Source organism: Haliaeetus leucocephalus, unplaced genomic scaffold (assembly GCF_000737465.1).
Source record: "Haliaeetus leucocephalus isolate CR32 unplaced genomic scaffold, Haliaeetus_leucocephalus-4.0 Scaffold162, whole genome shotgun sequence".
NCBI classification, from domain to species: domain Eukaryota; kingdom Metazoa; phylum Chordata; class Aves; order Accipitriformes; family Accipitridae; genus Haliaeetus; species Haliaeetus leucocephalus.
This window is the reverse complement of record NW_010972598.1, coordinates 5,987,992-6,014,107: the sequence shown is the minus strand read 5'-3', so window position 1 is coordinate 6,014,107 and position 26,116 is coordinate 5,987,992. Positions and strand designations below refer to the sequence as shown.

The window sequence follows — 26,116 nt, the reverse complement described above, 5'->3', positions numbered from 1 at the left end:
GCCGGGGGGGGGGGGCCCCGTCCGGGCGGGCGGCGGCGGCGGCTGAGCTCCGTCCCGCGTTACCGCGGCCGCCCGCGAAGCACGGCCCCCGCTCAGCGCTTCCCCGCAGGCAGAAGGCGAAGGGCAGGGGCGGAGCGAAGGGGCGGTGCAGCGCGGCGATCCCGCCAGCCGGGCCGCGTCGGGTGGGGGAGAGGGAGGAGCGCGGGCTGCCGCTCCCCTCCGCCATGTCCAAGCACGTTTTTCTCACAGGACCCCCAGGTAACGGCGGCAGGAGGAGCCCGGGGAGCGGGGCGAGGGGAGGCGGCGCGGCCGCTGGGGCCCGGCCCGGCCTAGTCAGCCGCCCTTGCGCGGGGCTGTGAAGCGCTTAGAGCCGGGGGAAGGCAGCCGTGGCGGGTCCCAGCACCGGCCCGGGTGTGTGGTGGAGCCCCGGGAGCGCCTCCTGCTCCAGCCGGGCCCGGCAGCGGCCTGCGAGGTAACCCCGGCTGCCGGCCTGTGCGCCTGTAGCTGCTCCCCTCCCCGGGTGTCGCCTGTGGAGGTCAGGGCTGTTGCATTCACTAATTTCTTCCTAATGAAACTCCATTTTAGCTCTCTCCAGTCCCATGTCGTATACATTTCCAGATGCTACTGCTTTGTCCCTGGCTCCTGCTCTGCAGCTCAGTGCTGAGAGGAAAAAAAACTCCAAAACAACACCCTGGACAACTAATCCTGCTTCGGTTAAACTGCAGCCATTAATAATCTCTGAGCGTTCATCTCTTCTGTAATTTAATCATGATTTAGCGCTTCCAACCTCAGTAATGCTCAGTTACAAGGTAATAATTGGTATCCTAGATGGGCAGGCCTTGACTGAAGCGGTGGAGTATTTTATCATGGTAGGAGAGTCTGATTATTGTGGAGGTAGAACGGGATATACTATGAGGGTCGAACTACAAGGTTGATAAAGAAAGCAGTTACTGTGATTGCAAAGCTTTCTTTTGTGGTCTGGAAGTAAAGCAGTGGGCCTAGTTCTCCTTTTTGTGCACCTTTTGCAGATGCCCATCTTGTCTGGATTTAATTTAAAATGCTACTGCTAGTCTGAGCTTCTGTCTTTCCATCCACTCAAATAAAGGCAGCCTTCCAGGAGACACGGAGGTTAGGCCTGCTTAGGCCTTGTCTCTGTTCATTTAACTGAAATTGAATGTACTTTTTTGATTAGCTAAATGTATAACTTTAAGCTTTTTTTAAACTTAGTTTGGATCGTTTTAGCTTTCTTTGGCAATTTACTGAATGAAGATAACCAAATTAGAGATAGCAAATCTGCTTAGCCAAATTAGTATAAATTCGTTTATAGAGACAAGGCCTCAGAAAGATGGTAGATACTGATGGTGCCACGTTTGTCATTTTATTGTCGTTCAAATGCCAGGAATCCCTTTGGCTTCAATTTTGGAAAGTTTGCTTAATAGTTTGACTAAGTGCCCTTGAAACCACAGAATATTTTGCTGTCGATATTGACTGTTAAGAAAGTAGTTCCTAAATCTGCTTAAAATCTAAGGGAGGAATTTGGTATGCGCATGTTGAAATGATTTCTGCCAGCATCTTTAGGCACCTCACATTTGGTCTATATTCATTGTCTTCAGGAATTTGAAGATTTATTCTGCAGGATGTTTTCCATCTCCTGATTATTTTTTTTTTACAGCAGTGATTAAAAATGAAGTGATAACACTAAATTTTGTGAGGGATGATAAAGTTGAGTTTAGAGGGAGATTATCAAGGGAGGTACTTGTACAACGGCAAAGGAGAAGAAATAGTTCCATTGTGGGAACTGAGAGGATGTCTGGAACATGGCCAGCGTTCACATCGTAGAAGGTACATCACACTGTGCTAGGAGACATCAGGTGGTGAGGGTTTTAAGGGTCTGTCTTAGGGTAGGAAAATGGATTATAGGACCACAAGATAATTCATGTGAGAAGGGACTTCAGGAGGTGTAAAGGAGGGTCAGCTATGAGGCCAGACCAGGTTGCTGAAGGCTTTATCCAGTCAAGTCTTGAAAACGTCAAAGGGTGTGAAGACTGCCTAGCCTCTCTCTGGGCAACCCGTTCAGGGTTTGATTGTCCTCACGATAAAAAAGCCTTTCCCTGCATCCAGTCAAAACCTCTCTTGCTTCAATTACCATAATAAGCATGTTTCTGTTGTTGGAAATACTTTTTGCCATGTAGGACCTGATATCTCAGGGGCACTGAGTGCTTCTGATTTCTAGGACATTAATAGAAGTAGTGTGTCCTTTGTGCCAGTTAGGCTCCTGGTAATAACAGTCAGCTTTGGCCTTATGATCTAAAAGGGGGATGAACTCAGCTCTGTTCTTAAGAAGTAGTGAATAGCAGTGGTAGAAGGGGAGATTCATCAGTCAGTCTTCCAGCTAGCTTGGATATCAGTTGTGTAACAGTATGGCTCTCATGTATTTACCTGCCCTGGGGCAAGCTTTGTGGCCTGCCTGCGCACTATCTAAACTAACAAGTTCAGTGGTAGCCTGGGATAGTTGTACCATTCTGTTGTGCCTTCACTGTAGACATACTTCTTAAAGGCTAGTAAAACATTACAGTGTCAGTACAGGATGAACTTTAAAAGGTGCTTCTATTCTTTCCTACTATTTAAGAAAACCAATGTACAAACTTAAGAAGTAATCAATGTTCCTGCTGAACTGAATCTTTACTGTGGTGTTTAAAAATGGAGTTTTAGTGCAGCAGATTAATCCTGTGTGCTTTTTATTTCTTCTTTATTTTTAGGGGTTGGAAAGACTACTTTGATCCAGAAAGTCACTCAAGCTCTAAAATCTTCAGGCATCTCCATTGATGGATTTTACACAGAGGAAGTTAGAGAAGGTGGCAGGAGAACAGGATTTGATGTTGTCACTTTGTCTGGAAAACGAGGACCTTTATCTAGAGTCAGGTACTGAGGTTTTAATAACTGTAAGTGGCTTACTGTTTTATGCCTCTGCTCCGGTTTGTTGGCATGTTAAATGCTCCACCAGAAGGTGATTTCCAGCACACAGACCACTCTCATGGTCAGGTTCTTTGTTCAGTTCTCGTGTTCTGGCTGATACCTGTATTGTGTATGTAGGCAGTGTCTCTCTTGCATAGCGAAATATTGAAAATGTGCTAGGGAAGGGTGTTTTCTCTTACTGCCTATTTTACATCAGACAGAGAGGAAGCACTGCTGAGCCTTTTATTGTGAGGCCAAGTCTATTTGGGATATGGTAAGTAGTTTATTGTAGGTAGGGAGGAAGATTTTTTGTTTCTACCAGCTAATTTATGGAGACAGGAGTGGAAAATAAAAGGGAAATTGCATATAACATTGTTTTCAAGAGCCACTGACTGGCCCACAAAACCCACATGTGAATTTTAAGAAAAAGAGGGTTTCAGAGCCCCACTGAGAGGGGGGGCCGTGAAGTGCAAAGGGGCTTGCAGTCTCTGACTTAGCTTTTCATGCTTTGTGCAAAATTTAGTCTAGGTCCAGGTGTGATATTAGCACGTCATTTGGACATAGTTGATCTGACTAAATAATTTGCATACTGCTAATAAAGGAGGTTCACCTAGGATAGTATGATGCAAGTTTGATTTTTCCAAGATCGTTCAAGTGTTTTGCAGCCCATACTGAGGTTTGGGCTACTGCTGTGATGCTGTCTGTAGTGTCACATTACCAAATTCAAAGATCTGAACTGCAGGCATGTGTTTTGATTTTGGTGTAAATACACCTGCTGGCTTTTAGATCCCATTGTCCTTCCATACACTGTTCAAATTTGACCTTACATAGTTGTGAAGGTAGCTCATGCTATATTTATTATCTGAAAGTATGCTATCTGCAATGTGACTTAATGGATGATTTACAGAGTTTCTTTCCTTTTCTTAGAAGTATTAAAGGGATTTGATGTACTAGGATAACTTCTCATAAATCCACTTGAAATGACTGCAGTGTGTTCTCACTAAACTCATTACTTAGAAGGAATTGTGTATCTCTTTTTCAAATTCAGTTCTGATTCTTCTACCTCAAGACGTGAATATCGGGTCGGACAGTATGTTGTAGACCTTGTTTCATTCGAGCAGTTGGTTCTACCTATGCTGAGAAATGTAAGTATTCTATGAAAGCTGCTGAAAAATCGATACTTTATGATAATCATTGTTATAGGAAGGCCATTCTAGAGCACTAGTTTTTGATATTAATAAATGGCCTGTTTCTTGGGTATTGCTGATTCTGATTGACTTCCTGATCAGGAAGCTGGAGGGGCAAATCTGGCTTGTTCTCTTGTGCTTATTGTGGCATTGGAGAGATTGCAGTCCCCTCTCATTCTTGATCTGACATTGTCTTGTGAGCAGGACCTCCTTGGACTGAGAGATAGCTGAAAGGAAGTTTCTTCCTATGCCACTGTCTTGCATATTGGAAAGCAAACAAAAATGTACGAGTGGCTTACCACGCAGAACTGGGTGGAGTCAGTGGGTCAAAGAAAAAGGCTTTTGCTGCTGCTCATCTTCTTTACAGCCTTTTTTTCCCTCTTGCTCTGATTTCCATCTTCTTCCAGTAGAAGCATTTGTTTCTTGAATCCAGTGGTTATTTTTGATTACCACTGTGTAAATACCTGCAGACTGGTAGGTTTTAACTGATAATAGCAGCCTAATAATTTGGGATTTAGCCTGCTGCACAAGGAGTGCTTTGACTGTGACAAGACTTTCCACACAGTCTTTTTCCTATCCTTCTCCTAACATTCTGTTACTGCCTTTTTCCTTCTCCTTGCTATCTCTCACTCCAACCTTTCCCCTCTCCAAAATTGAACAAGAACAGATCTGATTTTGGCAATAACATATCGCAAACAGTGTGCAGCAGCTGCTGAACTGTACTACTGAAAAAATCCTATTGTGATTTTTCTACACTGCCAAAGCTCATGGGGCCAAGGAAGAAGGGACTTCTTAATGAACTTCAAAAGAACAAAAAACCAAAGAGGTGCAAGGAGCAAAAATGAAATTGAGGATCTGATTCTTGCTTTTGTCAAGGAATATTAAAGTCTGAGAGTAGGGAAGCAAAGATGTTGGGGACAAGGGAGAAAGGAAATATGAATAAAGTGGGGAAATTTTTATATGTTTAATTCACTGTAACTTGATTACTATGTTAGTAAATAGAAGGATAGTTTAATAAAAAAGACTTAATTAAGCCAGCGCTATACTTGGAATCCTTTTACTGCTGCATTAATGTGAAGTCCAGGAGAGATCTTGCTAGAAGGGTGTTAGCAGTGTTGAATTTTCCTGGTTGTTATATAGCTTTCTGCAAGTACAAGAGAGTGAAGAGAAGAAGAAAAGGGGCCAGGAGGGTTGGACAGTGCATGACCCTGTTCTCATTGGAAGCGCTGTTAATCAGTTTTGTGGGAATCTGGTCATGCATGTAGGTGGCACAAAATGGGAGAGGAGGTGAGTGAGGAAGATCACAGAACTGAAACAAGAAGAGACAAATGGAGAATGAGGGTAGGAGAGCCACAGATATGGTCTGGTTTGATCAGAGAGCAGCATGGAGTGGGCATGTGCCCATGTAGTCTTGAGGACAGCTTCAGTTCTTAAAGCTTGGATCTCATTCACTCCAGTGAGAACAGGGGTAGATCATACAATGGATCGTCTCTCTGGTTCTGGAAACTTTACCAGGCAGGACTGAGGATTTTTCTTTCAAATTAAAATGCTCTGTTTCTCAATGTGTGACCTAGTGACTAGTATTGGCTTTTTAGCTCACTGATCTATGAAAGGATTTTAGATAAAACAGCTACTCAGCAGGGACTTAGCTTGAAAAGATATTAGGATGCATGTTATACAGTTCTTCCACTTTCCCAGAAGCAAATACTCTGCCTTCACAAGGGAAAACATTTCATTTTTTTTTTCCTTTGTTTTTAGGTTCTGTATAATATGGCTGGTATTGGTATATATCCATGGATCTACAGTGATGTTTTGACTTGAGTTTATTTCCTCCTCACTTCTATAAATAATGGAGTACAGTTCTCAGTTGCTTTTACCAAGAGAAGGGAGGCAGTGCACTTCATTTTCTATTGAATAGTTCCTCCACTTTCCAAGTTGCCTTTCCCAAAGTGGCAGTCACCCATGTTCTCTCCTAGACTTCCCTGCTGCTCACACCAGTCTGCAGCACGTTACTGTTTGGCACAGTATTCATTTCATGAAAAAAGCAAACAAGCCCCAAATGTGGTTAATCTTTAGTATGGCGCCTATTGTGTGTTCCAGAGGGATGCCTAGGACTACAGAATAAGCTATATCTCAACAAAGAAATGGAAGGTGACTGTTCTGATGTGAGAGGGGCTTGGAAATGGCTTGGTTGTTATTCACATAGCTTTGAAGAAAACTAGTCGTTCTGAGAGAAATGCTAGTTTTGACCGTCCTTTGACCCAGCCACAAGAGGATAAACTTCCAAATCTAGATTTAACACGAGTCTATTTTTTTAATACTTGTGTTGTGTGGATATTAATGTATTCTAAATGCATAATTTGTTGGGAAGAGTGATGTTTTGAAAAATTGGTGTCCCTCAGATCGATTGAGAGCTGCTAGTAGGCAAAGTGCAGTTCTTAATTGTCAAATAGGTCATATGGGACCATTATAAGAATTCTGCTTTTAAGAAAAACTAATATTATAGGTGTTTCCTATTCTAGTTGGTATTTGTGCTGTACATATATTTTCATCTTTCCAAAAATCTGTCCTGAAATAGAAATGATGGATTTATAAGTCTGTCAGTTACCAGCAGCAGCTCTGACTTCCACTTTCCCCAGTATTACAATTGTATTGATTTCTTTTGGAGGTATTTATTTTATTAGCATAGCAATTATTTCTGTTGCTTGTCCTGTGTTGTTTACAGTCTCTTGATGCACTTTTCCACAGGTAAACCATGGCAGTGATGCAGAGAAAAAAATCTGTGTCATAGATGAGATCGGTAAAATGGAACTCTTCAGCCAGCCTTTTATTCAAGCTGTTCGTCAAACACTGACTGGCTCGGGGACCGTGGTGCTTGGAACTATTCCAATACCTAAGGGGAAGCCACTGGATCTTGTTGAAGAAATAAGAAGTAGGAAAGATGTTAAAGTGTTCAATGTGAGTAATATTTAATATCCTTAAAGAGCCTTCTGTTCTAGGTTGATGGTTTGTATTTGGCTCTGTTTAAAATCTAATTGTTACTACCAATTGATAGCTGTGGGTAGCTTGTATAAAATAAGTTTTTTAGTTTCCATTTTATTCTTAATGGGCAGGTGTTCACCTTATTAAAAAAAAAAATCACATTTGGCACTTACTGTAGCAGTCTCACACAGCTGGCTTTGCTTGTGAGGGGCTGTAGAAGTAATGATATAGTTGTTTTAAAAGGTTTTCTTGCTGTAGTATTATTGCCATATAAGTATTCATTACTCCTAAGAGTTAAATCTTTTAAAGTACAGTGAGATTTTTTTTTTTTTCCAGACTGGCTTCCAGAAGTATTACCACTAATCATACTCAATAAAAAAAATTAAAAAAAGGCAGCAGTGGAGTTTGCAGAAATGATTTCTAGAAGAAAGACACTTGTAAATGGAGTGTACTTTCTCTGGAGTCACTGAACCAATTTTGGAAATGATTATGTTATTTTTACAGACATAATTTTCAGAATATTAGGGCCTCAAAGTGCATTTCTGAGCAGTTACAGGGAGGTTCTCAAAAACTTACCACAACAAAACATAGCCCATTCACAGGAATACATGTGTGAGGTTTCCTTAACATCTGTAAGTGTCCTGGATGCTTCACAAAAACAAGCTAAATGCAACCCCACCTCCTTTGATTTATTTTTCTGCTCAGTGCATACTATTTGTAGTAGAGAATAAAGCTGTGTATCTCTGTAAATTATAAATTCAGTAAGTGGGATTTACACATCAGCTTACTAACAGGGGTAATATGCTGTAGAGCAGTATACTGTTGCAGCCTATTCTTTATCAGATGCACCTCACAGTGAGAATGATTACTTTGTTTTCATGTAAGTGAATGAGGAAGGAAAAAACACTATCTCAACAACTTCATACTGAATGATCTTAATTACTGCAGAGAAAGCAAAGCCTCCATCTTCTTTTTTCCTCTGCAAAGTGAGATTAATAAAACTGCAGTGCTCAGAAAAGTTCCTCAGCTTTCTTTTAGTTGGTGGTCCCATCATCATCTTCAATTTCTGTTTTTTTAAATTAAATGCCTGTTTAATTAAGTGCTAAAGCAATCCTAGGAGCAAAGATGAGAGAAGATTCCTTTCCTCACATAAGAATTCAACTCCTACCATTCCTGTCAGAGATAAAACCCCAGGTTTCCCACTGACAAGCTGATGTGTGTGTTGTCAGGCTACTGAACAGGGATGCATGTGAATGTGAATTTTATATGACTTGCTTTACAGTGGTAGGACTGGGAAAGAGGGAATGGGGAATGCCTCACTGAAGGTAACAGTCATTCGGTGCTTAGGCTGCAGTCCTGGCAAGGCAATAGTGTGTGTTTGGTCCTCTCAAGGGAGGAAACGGAGTGCTAGAAAACAGCATTTGGCTTTTCAAGGAAGCGTTTGAGGCTTCTGCTGCTTCTTTTTATCAGGTAATGTTCTGAGGGCATGTGCCACTCAGCCCCTGCTTGTTAGCTATATCAGTCTGCTGATACATCTTTCCCTCAAATACTGACTACAGCCAGCAAAGGTCTTCCTGTAAATTTCAATGGAGCAATGTTTTCTCTAGCTTAAAAAAAACTTTACTAAAAAAATGAGCCATCCTGTTTACGCTGCTGAGATTAGGATGTGCAGGTTTCTTTTGTTTAAATAGTTCTCTGGTGAATCCGTTAGCCAAAAGCATGAGTGTGAAATGTGTGACAGACTGCAATAGTTCCCAGGTGGCAGAGACCTACTATGCTAATCTTATGCAGGGGAGCATCTGTCTCGCTTGCTCCAGTGACACACTACATGCTCTTTCCCAGCTAGTTAAAACATGTCCATGAGCAGGAGCAGAAACTGTCCGTGGGGAGTCAGAGGTGTTACTAGCTGAAGTAAATACTGGATCACCAGCTATGTGATCTCACCAGCTTCTTCAAGGGCTGTGGCATGGGGAGAACCTGGAGTGCCCAAATAGCTCACGGTCAGTAATTTCTTACTAACTTTTATGGTGCCTGGAAGTGTGCAGAAGTAGGAGGCTACCCTTCAAAAAAGTTCTGCCTGCGTTGTCACTTAATGTGGAGTTAGGCTGCATTCAGGTAACTCAGTAGAGTTTTCTCATCCTTCTCTCAGTGTCACAAGGACAGTCCTGATGTTTGATGCTAAGAGCATAGAGACAGATGTTTGGGGTTTTACAGTCCCTTCTGTCTTGCAAGCCTATTCAGTTGGTGTGAATGGGCCCAGATGCCCTAAAGGCAGTTGAGGATTTGGTCCCAAATGTTTAATTTAGTATGTTTAGAGCACTTAATGATAGGAGCTCTGATATTTAACACATTTCTTTCCATTGTTGCTCAATTCCATTTTGCTGAGAACGAAACTTTCCAGTGAAACTACAGAGGGTCTTTTTGCACTGCCTGGGTCTGTGTAGTTTTGCAGACACGGTGTCATAAATAGGATCAGATTATCCTTAGTAGCTGGCACATACTCATTTTCTCCCATTTTCCCATCTATTAAATTTGCTTCCATGAAACCCATTAGTGAAGTTTGGTTGCATATGCCTTTTAAGAAAGAAAATAAATAGTTAAATGCATCAGAAGAAGAAAAGGCTCCATTTGAACAGACTGTACAAGAGGGGTTTCCTTGACAGTACTTCAGCAGTTAGGGGAAGAAAGCTTTTGTCCTCTACTATTGCCTGCTTAGAGTCTAGATGGTAGTTTCCTCCAAATTACCTAAGTGCTTAGTATAAGCAGCATCTACTGTTAGTTATTTTAAATTCCCTGTCTAAAAATCTGTGCATCTGTTTGAACATTCAGTACAGATACTGGGAGATTTGTTCTTTCTGGGAAAGCTGCCTGCACAGAAAGTCTCGAGATCTTAAGAAGAGACTTATATCTATCAAGCAGCCTTTGTAAAACAGTTGTGAAAGTTTCCCAGCACTTGGCATTTTCTTGCTGCTGCTCTCACTGGACTTCTGGCATGTAGGTATGGAAAAGGGATAGATAAAATGTACTATTGTTTTTGTTGGCTGTGAGACAGTGGGAAGGGCTATTAAATGTTCAGAAGGTCCTTTGAAAGTCAGGATATCAGGACACTTGCTGTGAGATTTAGTTTGGCTGATCTATGCTCTGATGCTCTGTGCCTTGTTTACCTTAGGGTCTCTCAATAGCCTTACTGAAGAGCAGTTCCATTCTTTGTTGTCTTGCTCTCTTTGTTATTGTGGGGTTTTCTGTTTATTTTATAATATGCTTGGAATGATACTCAATAAAACCAGCAGCATTTTCAGGCAGATCTTCCCTTTCATTCCCTTCTTTTTTTTTTTCTTTTTTTTTTAATGTCACTTTTTCTTCTTCCCATGTTGATCTGCTCTCTTGAATTCAAGCGGTGTAGGTAAGACCACCATCTCTAGGCTTTACACTGTTGGTCCCCAGCATTTGGATGGGATGTCTGTGACTAAATAGCAGTAGGCTCCTAGGGCCAAATTCTTCAGGTAGGACTGTCATCTATTTAAAAATTATAATAATAATAATAATAATACTTTCTCCTGTTTGGTATTGACTGTAGTGCTGGAAGGGACACAAGCCCTTGTGCTCAGATCTTAAACGCAGCTACAGGGAATGCCGTGAAGCCTTGCTGGTAGAGAGTTTTATGCCATGCATAGTGTGGTGTCTCTCCTTCCTCGTCAAACAGCATTTCCCAAACTTTGTTAAAAATATGAACGCCCTTAATTTTTTTTGGCTCATCTGTCTTTGTCTGATTTCTTCCTTCCCTCTCTGCAGGGATCTGAACAGTGCGGAAAATTTCTTAGGCTTTTTAAAATGAGGCTTTTGCTGACACTTCACAATTGCTTTTTAACTCTTTCACCACCCCAGCTATCTCCACAGATTTGGTGGAGTTAGTAATGCATGACACTGTGGGTCAGTGGGCTCTGTCTCAGGACCAGGTCTATCAAGAAGGAGTAATTTACACACACACACACTCCCCACCCCCCTCCAGCTCTGTGTTCTGTCATTGCTGCACCTGGGACCTGAGCTTACCAGCAAGTGCTAGCATTTGCTTGGCAGTTAACAGTAATCTGCATGTGCTGCAATGCAGATGGGGCCAGCAAAAGACAGGAAACTGAACTATATGGATTTTTCACATGTACTGGTCTTAAAGCCCAACATTTCCATGGACTGGTCAACCAAAGGCATACCTCAGTGTGCTACAAAAGCCCCCCAGCTTTCTCAAGTAGTCGTCTTTCTTTTTCAAGGTGTTTATGTCCTGTAATGCCAAGGTTTCACAGAACACAGAGTTGCGCTGCTAAGCCTGTTTTAATTTTTTTCATTGCAGATGTTTTTTACTAGATCTGTCATCCTAATAAATACAACTCTTTCAAGTACTGAAGGCATAAGAACTCTGCTTTATAGTAGGAAAATTATATTTGGTAATTGAAAAGGATTTCTAGTAATGACAAAAGTAGATGCTGGTTCTTCGAGTGATTCTTGGTAGTTATTCAAGCCCTGAATAATACTGCAAAATACCATGGGTAATTAAATCAAAAAGATGACTGAATATTCAATTACATATGCAGGTTTGTGGGTTTAGCTTATTGTGTTCTCAGTAGCAGAAGAAAGCAGGTGTTTGACACTCCACATTCCTCCACTGAGAAAGAAATGCATTTGAATTTCTGCTTTGTTTGTTTTTGAAGTAAACACTGGTACAGAGGTTATTCATCAAATCACATCAGTTTTAATTTCTCTTTCTCTAGGTTAGTAAGGAAAACAGAAACAGCATTTTGCAAGACATCTTGGCAGCTGTAGAATCCTGCAGAAAATGAAGACCTTCTTGCCTGTAAACACTAAAGCTTTTATTTTAACAAAACATTACAACATTTTGTGTGTTTTAGAGTCTGTCCTTCCTGCCGTTGGAGGCTTTACTGGAGCCTTCAGGGTAAGCAAGGTAAAGCTGGTAATACTCTAAAATGTGGCAATGAGATAGCAGTTTCTTGTTTATTCAGTTCACAAGCTGATCCACTCAAAATAATTGAACAGATGTGTAGTTAACATCCAGTTCTAATCTGGGTATTTGGAAGTTAGGTGGTCTGACTCTGATCCTAGTTACACCATGTAAAAAAAATTAACTGTCAAATCTGTTTGAGATCTTCATCTTTCAGAGTGTAGTGTGGACTGTTCTGCCTAGAGAGCAATTTAGTATCTGGAACTGGTGTAAGAGAACAGAACCCTGCCCAAAATATATGTGTGCTCTGCCTGATTTATGTAGAAATATCTTTGCTGTTGGTGACCCAGCTTAGGTGTGTCCAAGTGTGTTTCAGCATGGGTGCTGATAATTCATGAGGTAGAAGGAGCAAGCAGATGCTCTCCCCTTAAGCCCAGACACCGCTCTCTCCAGTTGCAGTATAAGAAGGGTTAACTAGAATTTCAAGGATATTTCCTGTAGTCCCAAGTGACTTTTACAGAATGCCACTTCAGGAGGAAAAATAACCAAGTCTACCCTCTCCTAAGTGGCCCAGACAGTAGTTGATAAGAGGGCTGCATTTTGGGTTTATTTTAATGTTTCTGATGGCAATCCTGCCTCGCAGCCCCTTGAAGATTTATATATATAATTTTTTTTTAAGTCCATGAAATTCAGTCAAATCTTGACTTGTATTTTGCATGCAGAATTTATTAAGTCAGGATTGACTTAATACTGCATTTGTCTGCCTGGGTTTTACAATCTCTTATGTTTATTGATGCTTTTTGTTTGGTTGGCTTTTTTTTCCTTATTCAATTCTGTACATGCTTAATGGTTAATGGTGAAATAAGAAGTGTTTGAGAGTATTACACAATATGTTTCCCTATGAGGTGTGCAAATGTGTTCAGGAAAAGTGCTACCACTTAATCAGTTTTGCATGTTGTGAAAACAGAATTCCCTCTCAGGTGCACGCTTGTTCATTGTATGATTTATAGTCATCTCTGGCTGTAAAAAGTTGTTAAGAATTCAGTTGTTTCTTAACTTTTTTTCTGTTCTGTTCAGCAACTGTTAAAATGAGCAAACTGTTTCAAGGCACTTTCAAATATCATTTTAATTATTTATTTCTGTAAAAGTGACACCCAAAGTTGTCACGGTCTGGATGGGGACAGGCATTTTTGCAGGTGCCCTCAAAACAGCTGGGAGCATGGAGGGAATGTTCTTTCTCCTTCCTGTATTCAGAACGAGGGTCTGGTACAAACATTGCCCCTCCACAGATGGTAGGAGGTACATGCCATGGCCTTGTTCCAACTGCCCTGTTACACTATCATTCTGCCTAAATCCGTTTGGATGGTAGTATCGTCTTCATCATATTTAGGAAAAAAGAGAATTCCTCTTAGGGTCCCACTCCTTTGAGAATGTACAGCTCCTGGCTGCTTTTTGCAAAATGAGGCTGTGCCCTGAAGGTATCACTAATCCCTTAATTACTTCAGGCATCTTACTTAGACAAGATGCCTTGTTAGAGGTGAAGGACTTGGGACCAAAGTAATCTTTTTCAGGGCTATGTGCCATAGACTTTCAAACAGAAACTTCTCTGCACTTTAGTGTTGGATGTCCTACTGTTCCAATGTTAAGTCTCTTAACCTGTAAAATACGCTGCAAAATAATAGTTCTTTCAAAGATTAAATAATTACCTAAAGTCTAGAAAGGTTTTAGAGGGACTGCAGTTGAATCTTAAATGAGGACCGACCTTTAAAGCTAAATAAAATGGAGATATTTGACACTTCTCTGGAGATGCTGGGTGGGGGAGTTCCTTCAGGAGTGATGGCAGAGTTCAGTTTTCCAAATTCCAGTTCAGCCAGTATTGTTGGGAGTTCATCACTTAAAGAGGTATTTGTTCCTCATAAACATTGCCCTGCATATAGTGCCATGATGCCTACAGTAGTCTCATGATTTAATACACTGGAAAAAAAGGAAGAAGAATCATAACAACAAGTTTGGGGAACTTTTGACCGGTGTGCTTATAGTAGTTTTAGGCCATTGTCTCATGGTGCAAGGAAGACCTTTTGTAGTGAGGGTAGTTAGTCACTGGAAAAACCTCCAAAATGGAGGTGGATTTTTCCTTCACTGGAACTGTGAGTGAAGTATTGGCCCTTTTAAATCAAAGGGTGTTTTTGCTACTGACAGCAGTGGCTCTTGCTTTCTGCTACCTATCTCAAGATTGCTGCGAGTATTTAATTTGTTGTTGTTCTTTTTTTAAGCCTACCTTCTCTCTGAGCTAGAGTGCTTTTCAAGAGAAATAAAGAGAAATTTTGTGGCCTGTGTTCAGCAGGAGATCGTAGATGACCTTAACAGTCACGTCTGGCCTTTAAATCTGAGACAGTCCTGAAAAAATGATTCACCTGTTTCAAATATACATTGAGTGAGTGAGAAAGTAATATTTCCAACTGAATTTAGTTTTTATGACACACTGTGTTTACTTTAGAGGTAAAAATTTATTGTCTGGTCTTGCACTAGTAAAATACTTGGAAGGCCTTGAGAGTACTGTAACAACAAACAGAGCATTCACAATTCCCCTGATGGGCTGATTTTACTAATAGCACACATTTGGTGAAAATAACCTCTGATGTGCCAGCAAGATTCCAGATGACAATATTAGTGCACCTGCAGGTTTTAATTGGTGCAAAAAAGGGGAGAATATGAGGTACCAATTACTCTCTCGAAGCCTGAGAATCAAGGACGTTTTTGGCAAGGAGGCTTGTAATTCCAACATAAAATTGCGCACAGCATGGAATAAACAGGGCCTGCATTATTTATCATGCATTAGACAATTTTTGACTTGTAAAACTCTTGAGAAGGCTGAATGAGAGAGGTGAATCTTTAACACTGGACCTACTGCAAAGTTAATTGTAAGTAGTATGTCTGTGTTGCAGATTTAAGCATGTACAAGCACTAGTGAAACATTGTAATTAAATACCAGCTCCCAATTCAAGGAGTAATCTAAATATGGCAATAATTGGGTGGTTAAAAAATATGCATTGATGAGAAGATGATTATTACATGGTGGAGAATTTCACTGGTAATTCTAATCTTCTAAAGTGAGCTGCACAAAATTCAGCTAATTGTTAACTTAAATTCCCCAGCAAGAGAAGAGCAGTCAGTTGGTGGGTTGGAGCCAAATGCAGATGACATTTCTTGCTTTATTCTAATAAATAGCTTTTTTAAAAAGCTGTGAATGACAGCCCAGAGACTCCTAAGAACTTAATAGCTTCAGAATGTCATTCATAGATACTGAGATGAGAGTATCTGGCCATCTTGTTGAGGGAAGAAGACTCACACTGGTAAGTCCTTTTTGTTAACATTTGTCTCAAATGCAATGAATGCCAAGATTTTCTGTCTTCTGGGAATGAGGTGAGACTTTTCAATGAGAACTCCAGTTCCTCACATAGAAGTTTGTATGACAGTTCAAAATGGAGGGAACAGCAGGACCTCCAGCATTTGTATTGTTTGATGAACGGAAATGAACTTTGCATGTTGCGCCCATCGCTGTTTCCTGCTTGCTTGCTGTGGTAGGAAACAGCCGGGCTGAAGGCAGGCTAGGGGCTTGCCAGCGTACCTGGTGGATGCGAGTAGTTCAGCAGCCTGCACTTGGCTTTAGTAATATGTTACTAAAAGTCCTTTTACCAGATCTTCGTGCCATGTTTCACCCTTAGGAGTGTAGCACCTGGCTTTTACTGTATGATGTAAACAGGAGCCTATTAGTGAAAGGAAAGTTTAGGAAGAACAAAATGGGAGGGGCGTAGGTATCCCACATTTAATGCAAGGGCTGAAGTACTCTGTGTGTGCTTGTTTTACCATATACTCGTTATCCTCCATCCTGTAGCCTGCTATACTGTATGTGTTCCTCTCTGGCTGTGAGGGCCCCACTGAGCCAGGGTGGATAAAATCACTCCCTATGTTTCTTTTCAGCAATGGTCATGTTATCTGGGGTTAAGCTGGGGGGAGGCAGGTAGGGCCTCCATCTCTTTGTCCCTTCTGACATTCCTGTGAAGGAACTGCATGCACCAAATGCTCTTGTGGATTGAGTGCCTGATTTCCTCAAAGGATGCATTCAGCTTGCTAGCAAGATGGGAGCGTCACTGCTTTCAGGTTGTAGAAACAAGAAGGTTATGGGCTGGCTGAACGAGCATCCGGCAGGCTTCTGCCTTCAGCCCCTGCTGAGTAAGTGGCCTCTGCAGCTCTGGAAAAATTCAAGCACAGCACCTGAATCTTCAAAACTGACACAGAATGGAACTGCATATAAAAGGTACTTATGTGTTGGTGGTGGCCATCCTTCCTGCATCACAGTTCTGGTAAGAGATCAGACAGGTAAGGCAGGCAAACCGTTCAGCCTGAGCAACTTCAGGGCCAAGCTTCAACAATAGCATTAAGCATTGTGAAACCTATTATCAGTGCTGCAGCTGACTTAAAAGCAGTGAAAGTTGCCTTTGCTTTTCATTCAGAGCCCAAAACTGCCCAACAAGTGGGGTTCCTGAGGTGTCACAGGTACCTCCATCTTGCAACTCTGAAGTACTCCCTTGTGTGTGAGCTTTAGTATTAAGCTGCTTAGGTCTTTCAGGAATGAGAAATACGGCTTAAAGCCTTTGTGTATCTATAGACACTGGTGCTGAGAATAGCATTCCTACGGACGCAGGTGACTTTTTGTACGACGCAGAGCTGTTCTGAGCAGCTTACTGTTGAAATTAGGCCTGTTGGATTAGGTACCTATTTGTTAGCTTTGTGTGCATCAGAGCCTTAAATGCATCTTCTGTCATGTACAGAGTAATTGGGTCTATCTCTACCTCATGCAAACATGGGGGGGAGGTCCAAGATGCATTTAATGAATACAGCCTCATACCTAGTTCTAGGTTTTATTTCTCACCACCATGTCTGACTATTCTGTAGGATTGGCCCATATTTAAAAACACTGCATATAGCAGTAGTCTTATTAATAACAGCAGACTCTCTCCAAAATTATGGAGAAATGGAATGTGGGAGAGTTTGTGCTGTCATCTTGGATTTATTTTTTTGTCTTTGTTACTGTTGTTAATGGTGACTCTTGGTTTTTTTTTCAACCCACTATGCTACAGTAACAACTTTAAGGCAAAATAAAAATTCCGTCATACATGGCTACCAAAATATTTGGATCTTACCTTGACTCCTGCTCTGCCCTGCTTGCATGCTGTGCCTCAACAAAGGAGTTAGGATGTGCCTTTTCTGGCAACCGCTCTGTGCAGGAGGAGGCTGGGCTTCATGGCACACTACTGTCCCCAAGGAGTTATGCTCCAGGGGCTGGTGGCTTGAACTAAGTCAGGAACTGTGAGGCAGCTGCATTGTCTTAGAGTGAAGTACCAGCAGCCATGGAGATGTTAGTGTCTCTTTCTTACAGAAGATGTGGTGCTGGAGGAAGGTGGTGGTGCTGGGCCTCAGTCTGCACTAAGCAGATAAAACAGCTTGCTGCTGGAAGGATTTTTCCACCTGTTCCCTGATCTGGTTTAGTATGCTTGAGTTGGATACATAGAATAATTTAGGTCGATTGGGCCTACTGGAGTGACATATTTTTGATGGAAATTAATTCAAACCGAAGTTAAAGATGTGAAAACTGGAGGCCTAAGTGAGGCTAACTGAACATGGGAAGGTTTTTAGTGCTTTCCACAGCTGCCTGTTTGCCCTGCCTCCATGCAAGGCAGGGTTTAGGAAAAGAAAGCAGTGATGGTTTATCTTAGTAGACTTTCATGCAAAGGCTCCCAACCCAAGGCAGAAATGGGGCTGGTGGCTCTTAAGAGCCCTCCAACTGACCTGTATAACCTCCATCCTTCATTTGTAATGAAGCATTTCATGAGCAGGGTGGTAGGAGGAGAGGCATGATCTTCCAGAAATGGTCAGAAGGGAGCAGCTGAATTCAATTTCCTCTTCTGCATCACACCTGGATGCTGGAGGGGACATAGTAGGGCCTAAACTGCACTGATGACCATGTGTCTCAGGGCTGTACATGAATACTCTGCTTTTGCTCTTGCAAACATGAGCAGAATTTTGCCTAGGTTGTGCTGAGCTTTATAAATAATCAATTCATCAAGATCTGAAGTGAAAGAAAAACAATAGATTTCTCAATTCCATAATTCCATAGGCAGAAAGCAAGCGAAAATAATTCAAAATAAAAAAGAAAAACCCAAAAACTGCTGCCACACAAAACATACTTGGATCATTTTATTTTCACTAGGTGTTACTTAGTTCAACTACTTATAATATTGTGTGGCACAGTAGGAAGCTCAGAATGCAACTGTGTATCTCCTAACAGTAATGAGACTTAGCTACAGCATCTCTTGTTAAATCTTTCTTGTTAATTGGGACAAGAAAGCCTGGCTGCACATCATTGTGTTGAGAATTAGAAACAATCTATGGTAGTTACAGTAAAGAGGAACAGCAAGACACTGATAGCTGCAATTTTTTTAATTAAAAAAAAAAGAATGAGGAGAACAGGCGCGTGTGTGTTTAGACGCTATAGTAGAGGAAGGATTTGTTGTAGCCTTTTGGCTTCCAAAGTAGTCATGCATTCCTGTAAATCAGTGTTTCTCAAACTTTGTGAAAGCGTGGCCTCCCTTTTTGCATCATCTGTCTTTATGCAACTATTAAATTGGCAGCAGCTCAGTTTCTTTGGGGGAGGGAAATCAGAATGCTCTGTAATTATTGGCTACTAGTGTTTATGGACACTGAGCTGTGTCAAAGGCATTTAGCTGTTCCCCTCCTAATACAAAGACTTCCAGACTATAATTCCAGCCTGCTTTGCACTTTCCTGTCCTTGAGGAGGATTCCTCTGGGCCCTTTTGCAACTCCTAAGGGGGCTGTTGCCTGGTATTTGAGAAACACTGCTGTAAACCAAACAGGAGCATGAGATAATACCTAGGAGCAGCTGGTTTTGCAAAGCTGCTTTCTTTGCAAATAAGGTGCATCATATGCTTTGAAGGCTTTCCATGCGTTGGATACTTTCTTTTCTCGCACTTGACTTTTGTTAATCTGTGTAGCATGGCTCCTTCACACAATATTTCAATATGGCTGCATGCAGTATATCAATCTGTGATGCTATGTTGCTATTCAGAATTACCACCTGCATAACATGTTAAACAAAAAGTAAGGAGATTTGCTGTTGGAAAAAAATAATCAGATTTAGCTCTAATGTTGCAGTACGTGTTGTACTATCCTTTTATGTATTCATTGCTTCTGTTCAAAGTTGCCTTTTGCTATATGTTATACATCAAACGCCAATTAGTTTGCATGCAATCAGCAGTTTAGTTATGGCAGGAAAGAGATGTCTTGTGTGCTTTTCACTGAGTTGTATTAATATTTCCCACTGTATTCATTCGTGATTCCAACCGTTCTGGGGAAGGAACGTTAAACAGGTTGTTTTCATTGTTCTACGATTTACAAGAACCTGAGATGAAGTGGCACGGTGTGTTTTTTAGGACACATTCCAACCCTACCTATGCCAAGGCCTTTAGCTGAAGAACATCTGCCCCATAGTATTCTTGTGTAGAAGTTAAAAAAATAAACATTTGGAGTTTTGCTTGTTACATTTGAAAGAATCTAAACCCACGTGCAGGTCCCTGACCTAACTCTGTCTTTATTTAATTCTAAGAAGTGCGTGGCCCTTGTGCTAGGAGTACTCCTTACTGCTCCTCAGACAGGCTTTGCTGAGAAGCGGTGTCTTCCAGGGCCATATCTTCTTGGCTGGCCCTCCGGCACTCCAGAAATATGGCGTGGGCCAGACCTGCCTCCCGCTGTGGTCTGGGTTCTGTGGCATCGGTTGCTTCGCAGGTCTCGGTGAGTTGCTGGAAAGAAGGAAAGAAAGAAAGAAAAAGTCAACTAGTTCAGGAAATTTCTAAGTAACACTTCAGCTATTTTTTGAAGTGGCAGGTAAAAAAAAGTTAAAAATCGATTTAGGAACATCATTCTGTGAAACTGCATGGGATTCTTAACATGCATTATTCACAAGGGACTTCTGAAGAGGTACTTGTCACTCTTTCTGTAACGCATAAATTTGGAAAGAAAAGCAGACCAGGAGCTAGAGGTTTAGTACCACAGATGTACATGTATAGAGAGCTGTAAAATCATTTGGATTGAAAAGGACTTCTGGAGGTCATCCAGTCCAAACCTCTGCTCCAAGCAGGGCTGACTGCTAAGAAGTTAAATTGGGTTGCTCTGGGGCTTGCTTTATACACCAAATTTTAACTCCAACTTACAAAGAAACCTTTTCATCAAAACTGGAATGCAATTATCGGTCTGAAAATGTTATGCGCAGCGTCACCCCATTGTAAGAAGTCCATTAGTATAAAAGCTTTCCAGAACTGTGCTGTGTTAACGTTTAAATAAAACACTTCCTCCTTACCACTTTCAATCAGATAGGCATCTGGACTCTGAGCAGTTACTTTGGCCAGGACTCGCCTCATCTAAATTTAACCATATAGTCTTAATGTATCATCTAGGCTGTCAATGGTTGGCAGAGAGATACGAGTGTCCCAGGGGAAGATTTCTTCCTGAGAGCTGTACAGATGAAGTGGATCGTCCTCTCCACTGAACACAGAGGCCACACCAACAATCTACTGAGACTTCATGCCCAAATTTTAGATGGCTTAAAGTTAGACAAGGTGAATCCTACCATTAGTACTCAGTATTGCAGACTGGCTGAGTTCCTGTGAATTAAGCTATAAACTCTTGAGAGTTGGAATTCTGCCTTGTCATTTGATATGTTCAGCTGTAAATGTAGAAATATTATTAATGCTCATTAGAGTAATAAAGCAGGATTGGACCCAGATGAGTAATGTTCCATCAACTCCTGTTGAAGTTCATGGCAAAACTCCAGGGAACTATACCAGCCAAGGTATTTTTTGGGTTGAGAGCAAAATACACACAGGCTAAGAAGCTTTTTTCACTTGAGGTTTGGAGAATTCTTTGAAAATTAGGGAAGTTATACACAGTTCAGAATGATAGTAGCAGAAAAGTGTTTTGGACTTTCCCTACCCACAGTCTTCCCCTGTTGCCAATTTGGTTTCCATTTTGATAGGCCAAATGTGAAAGTCTGTCTTAATTATGTTGTCACTCAACCTCTAGTTGCAGTTGCCCTTTATCTCTAGTCCATCTTCTCATGTTACTGCTCTGTAGTGCTGAAGTAAAAGTTTCAAAATTCAGGAAAGCAACTGATGGCAACCCAAGTTAAATAAATATACGTAAGTAGACAATAAAACAACAACACTAGTATGTGCATTGAATTTTCCAGGAAAGATGGGAATAGAACTGGGAAGAGGGCTGGAAGTTCTTTGTGTGTACTGTTTTGCTGTTAGAAAATGCTGAATCACAGGGCATGCAGGTTTCCTTTGGGAAATACTTCCTTTGACTAACCCTTTCAGCAACAAGGTTTTCAGGTCCTGGATTGAATTTCTGGTCAGAGAGTGGGACAGAACAAGTGTACTGTTCAGTGGGGACCATTCCTCTGTACAAATAATTAAGTCCAGCCTAAGCAAGCAAGGAAGGAGCTATTTAGTCTGCTTTTGATGGTACTCATCACCTGGGCTGCAGAAAATGGAGACTTAAGTCCCTGGTCTGAGTGAAAGGAAGAGGGTCTTTGGCCCAGTTTGTAATTTCATGTGCATGCTTAACAGCCAGCCTGTCAACTACTTACAAATACATTACTCTCATATAGACACTAACATTAATCTCATTTTCATTGTGATGCAGCACAATCCAAAACAAATACCAAAATCCTGACCTTGTTTTGGAAAAGACTGTTTTCTGACCAGTGAGAAGGAAGAAACCAAACAGTGGTGAGGACAGTTCAAGAACCTGATAGGACAGCAGTGCAGTAGCTCATGCTTCATACTGCTGTTTTGGCTTCAGCCTTACCCGAGTTGCTTGGCTTGCTGCTCTAGCAGATGGACCCATGGCAATATTCATACTGCTGGATGACTGGGTGTCACTGGTGTTACCTCCATCTGCAGCGGAGAGCCCAGAAATCACCAAAGCACTTGAAAAACTTCTCTTGCCGAACAGCAGGCTGAGAGTTGAGCTGGTGGAAGAGGCCAGACTGGACCTGAGCATTGCCGCAGCTCGGTCCTGCACAGTCAGCTGGCCAGCAACAGGAACAGCAGGGGACTGGGAAAACACAGATGTTGCCGAGTTGTGGAATGACAGCTGACTACTAGAAAGCCTTTGGGCAATTTCATGGGCAGATGTAGATGTTTGGATGAAAGGCTGGCGGCTTTCTACAATTGGTCCGGAGTGACTTGAAGCAGGGGGCCTTTGGTTTAAAGCAGTGTGTGCCTGGACGGACTGACTCCTGGGTTTTCTCCTGCCTTTAAAGAAAAGATTAATATATTTAATAAGTGGCATCCTGATGAACTCCATGCTATTGACGGTGTCCCATGTGTACATATTACTATTGGCATATTACTACTGGTTTTATCAGCATAAGAATCCCAAGAATAACAGAAATAACAAATGGCTAAACCTATGAACCTTGCTGTGTTTTCCATTACAGGGGTTCTGGCTTTTGGTCAGAATAGCTCCAGTGGTTCTGCACTGAGTCAAAAGAGAGGAAAATGAGAAGACACCCCAAGGAAAGTACTCTAATCACAGGCTCACCCCTATTCTGCCACATACATTTTAACCTGCCCAGTGAATGACTGAGCACAGTGTTGCTGTAACTCCACTCCCCTTTGACAACCACACTAAAGTAGGGGATGTTGAATATCTACATTAAATGGCTTGGTACAACTAAATGCAAAAATAAAACAAAAAAACTGTGAGTTAAAACAATGACACATTAAAATGAATTATTCTTGCGTACAGGGAAAGAGAATTTGAGAATTCAAACAAGTGATTCAAACCACACTACAGCATTCACCACAAGACAGTTTTAAAGACTGTTAAACTATATCTGAGTTCCAAGAGTGATATTTGCAGTATATCACAGACTGAAAAGATGTGAACACCTCTAGTTAGGATAAGCTATTGGAGGTCTGAATGACACACACAAAAGGCTCTTGCCCTGTTTGTGAAGCATCTCGATGCGGCCACTGCTGGATACAGAGAGTAAATGAGCTAAGCTATTCTGACATGCCTAGACAACTTCTATCTTCCTTTACATATACACCTCCATTTTTAACATTCATATCAACACCTTATGTCATTCAAACAAGTAAGTTCTGTATTTCTTATGCTTGCATATTTAAATAGGCATAGAATGAAAAATAAATCAACTTACTGGCCAGTGAACCTACCAGATACTGCTTGCACCCAGGCACTCTGCAAATGGATGCAGCAGGCTGGCACGCGCCACAGGCCCTGAAAGAGTTTACTGTTTCTGCAGACAGGCTATAACCCAGGCTTACGCAGCAAATACCCAGCCACACAAGTGCCTGCTTGACTTTTTTGCTTTCCAGGAAACTCCAAACATTAGCACAAGCTGGCATTTTTAGTTTCCTAGCTATAGCTGTGGGGTAGAGAGGGGATGCCAGAAAATCTGTTGAGAGCCATCGACACAGAAACAAGTTTTGCTGGCAGGCTTTTCCAGGTTGTTGGTAATTTTTTTTTGCTTTGTTTTTTACCCAATACCCAAACTATGGGAGGGAGGGAGCACTGAAACTCCTCCAGATACTGAAATTTTGCGGGCATGAAGGAATATAAATCTCACACTATCTTCTAGAAACATGACTGCTGAATTCATGAGGGTTCAGGTAATGCAGAATTTCATATCCAAACTATTTATATTACATAGCTGAAACACTGTTTTATACCACAGACCTGCTTTCCAGAGGCTGGTATCATTAGCCCCATTTTTCAGATGCTGAAGCAAAGAGAATTTAGGTAACTTGGCACAGAGTCGGATGGCAGAGCTGGGCCAAAACCTAACTGGAGCTCTTTAGCTGGACTAAAACCTAGTTGGTTTGGCAAGCACTGGACACGTTCGCACCCCACTTACAATGTATCTTTAGTTCTACTTTTATACTCCAAACAATAAAAAAATAATTTTCCTAAGATGGCATGCAAAACAGCATTCTCTGTAATAAGAGCCCCAAGATCTCTGCTTGAGAGCGAAGGGACGGATGCATGTGGCTCCTGCGTGCCACGTTGCCGGCGTCCTTCAGGCGTGATCGATGGGGAGGGTGCACGCTGCGATGGGGTCAGGCCTGGCTGCCGCACTGGCAGCCGTGCACACGTCTGGCCTCCGCAGAGACTCAGGTTCTTCAGACTCCGGGGTTTTGTTTAAGTGCTTTGGTTTCTACATCTGATGGTTATTTTAATATGTTACTCTTTTTAAATAAAAAGAACGGACTGGAATTAAGAACAGAGGGGCTGTGGTGTGTTAGTTTGTGCAGGGGCTAACGTGGCCAAACATCTGTTTGTAATTTAAACTGCCAAGCTGACCCCTGTCCAAAAGTATTCTATATTCATCCCAAATGCAGTGGTTAAGAGCATTGGACAGGAGACCACCCGCGTCTACACATAAATAACTCTGTCCTTGAAAACACTTAAGAAACAAAGGCCGTTCTATAAACTGCGTCGTGAAATAAGGACACTTTGGGGGAGAACCCCACACATTTCCAATGCTCCCGATTTTGGTCACACTTTTGTATAGGGCTTTCATTGCATTTTGCAGACTCAGTGGCACCATGCTGCAAAATGAAATATGAAATATGAAAACATTCAATGCATTTGATTCATAGATTATGAGTCTAGAAGGGATTGCTGTGATCATCTAGTCAGCTGTGCTATATAGCATGGGCCATAGAACTTCCTGGAATTAATTCCTGTATGGTATTACTAATTACTATGATTACTTTTAAGAAATGCATCCAATATCTCCAGTCATGGAGAATCTATCTTAACCCTTAGTCACTTGTTACACTGTTTATTTACTCTCACTGTTAAAAATGTGCACTTGATTTCAAATCTGAATTTGTTTAGCTTTGTTATATCCAAGTCTGCTCGGATCAACTGTCTTTGGTCACCTTTTGTTGCCCAGGTAAGTACTTACAGACTATGATCAAAGCATCTTGTACATTATAAATTGTTTGAAAGCTCTTAATCTTTCACTACAGGATGTATTTCCCAGATCGTTGATCATCTTTTGGCTCTTCTCTGAACTCCTTCCAAATTAAAAACGTTCTTTAATTAGTGCACTAGGACTGTGAGTGGTAGGCCAACAGTGTCCTGAACCAACGTCAGAGTGACAGACATGCATTACCCAGGTCACCCTATTCATTCTGCTTTTTTAACAACAGGCGTAGCATAAGTTCTTTCCCAGTCCTCTGGTATTGCCCTCAGTGCCCCGATACTTACTGAAGATCAAACAGAGCTTGCTTTTCAACCAGCTCTCTTAAAAACCTTGAATAACAGTCATTTGGATTCGCTCAATTAAAGATATAGCTTTGATAGCCACTCTTTCATGTTCTTTGTAGCTGTTAGGATGGAAGGAACTACTTCATGATCGGATCACAGAAATAGATCATTTCAATTTTTCCCAATACAAACCAGACATTTCTTTTCTCATTTCTACATTATTGGCAACTCTGCCTTTCTATATAGTGATGGATCAAGACCACGGTTAGGATTTCTTTTGCTTCTAATACTCTTTAAAATTAAATAGCCACAAACCCACTTTCATCTTTTTGTCCCTAATGGTGCTAGCCAGAAACTTCTCCTTGTTTCCTTCTCTTTCTCTTATCAGCAGTCTCTCAGCACTGAATACTGATTTGCATTTGCTATTTTCCACTTCCTTGCATTTGTTGTGCATTTCTTCATTTTACCTCAAAGCCAGGTTGCTTTTCTTAACTAAGTGTGACCTTCTCTCTTGATTGTGGTTTTCTGGGCACCCAATATGTTCTTTTAAACAACTCACAATTAACTTTCATTGTTGTATGGCATGCTCAGGATCATTATTTTACAATTAAGTTTGCCATTCTGATTACTGCAGTGTCAAGTTATGAGTATGCACATG

The 26,116-nt window shown here is 41.4% G+C and overlaps 2 protein-coding genes across 2 annotated transcripts in view; one reads left to right on the top strand and one right to left on the bottom strand.

The window, feature by feature from the left end:
• The first annotated feature begins 199 nt into the window (after positions 1-199).
• Positions 200-12,741, top strand: NTPCR (nucleoside-triphosphatase, cancer-related). Its single transcript, XM_010562651.1, has 5 exons — positions 200-258; positions 2,760-2,922; positions 4,004-4,100; positions 6,891-7,100; positions 11,888-12,741. The coding sequence occupies exons 1-5, from the start codon at positions 225-227 to the stop codon at positions 11,954-11,956; spliced, it is 573 nt and encodes a 190-aa protein (XP_010560953.1). The 5' UTR covers positions 200-224; the 3' UTR covers positions 11,957-12,741.
• Positions 12,742-19,314: 6,573 nt separating this feature from the next.
• The window catches only part of PCNXL2 (pecanex-like 2 (Drosophila)), a 157,046-nt gene continuing 150,244 nt past the window's right edge, over positions 19,315-26,116 (bottom strand). The window contains exons 33-34 of the mRNA XM_010562953.1: positions 22,021-22,469; positions 19,315-19,952 (exon numbers count right to left, since the gene is read on the bottom strand). Coding sequence (XP_010561255.1) covers positions 19,791-19,952; positions 22,021-22,469 — 611 coding nt within the window. The 3' untranslated portion in view covers positions 19,315-19,790. The remainder of the gene's footprint in view (positions 19,953-22,020; positions 22,470-26,116) is intronic.

Bases quoted from the DNA above. Each gene is read 5' to 3' on its own strand.
- NTPCR (XM_010562651.1), top strand. From the start codon at position 225: ATGTCCAAGCACGTTTTTCTCACAGGACCCCCAG. The intron at 2,923-4,003 runs GTACTGAGGTTT...TTTCAAATTCAG, and splicing joins GGACCTTTATCTAGAGTCAG to TTCTGATTCTTCTACCTCAA. The intron at 7,101-11,887 runs GTGAGTAATATT...CTCTTTCTCTAG, and splicing joins AAGATGTTAAAGTGTTCAAT to GTTAGTAAGGAAAACAGAAA.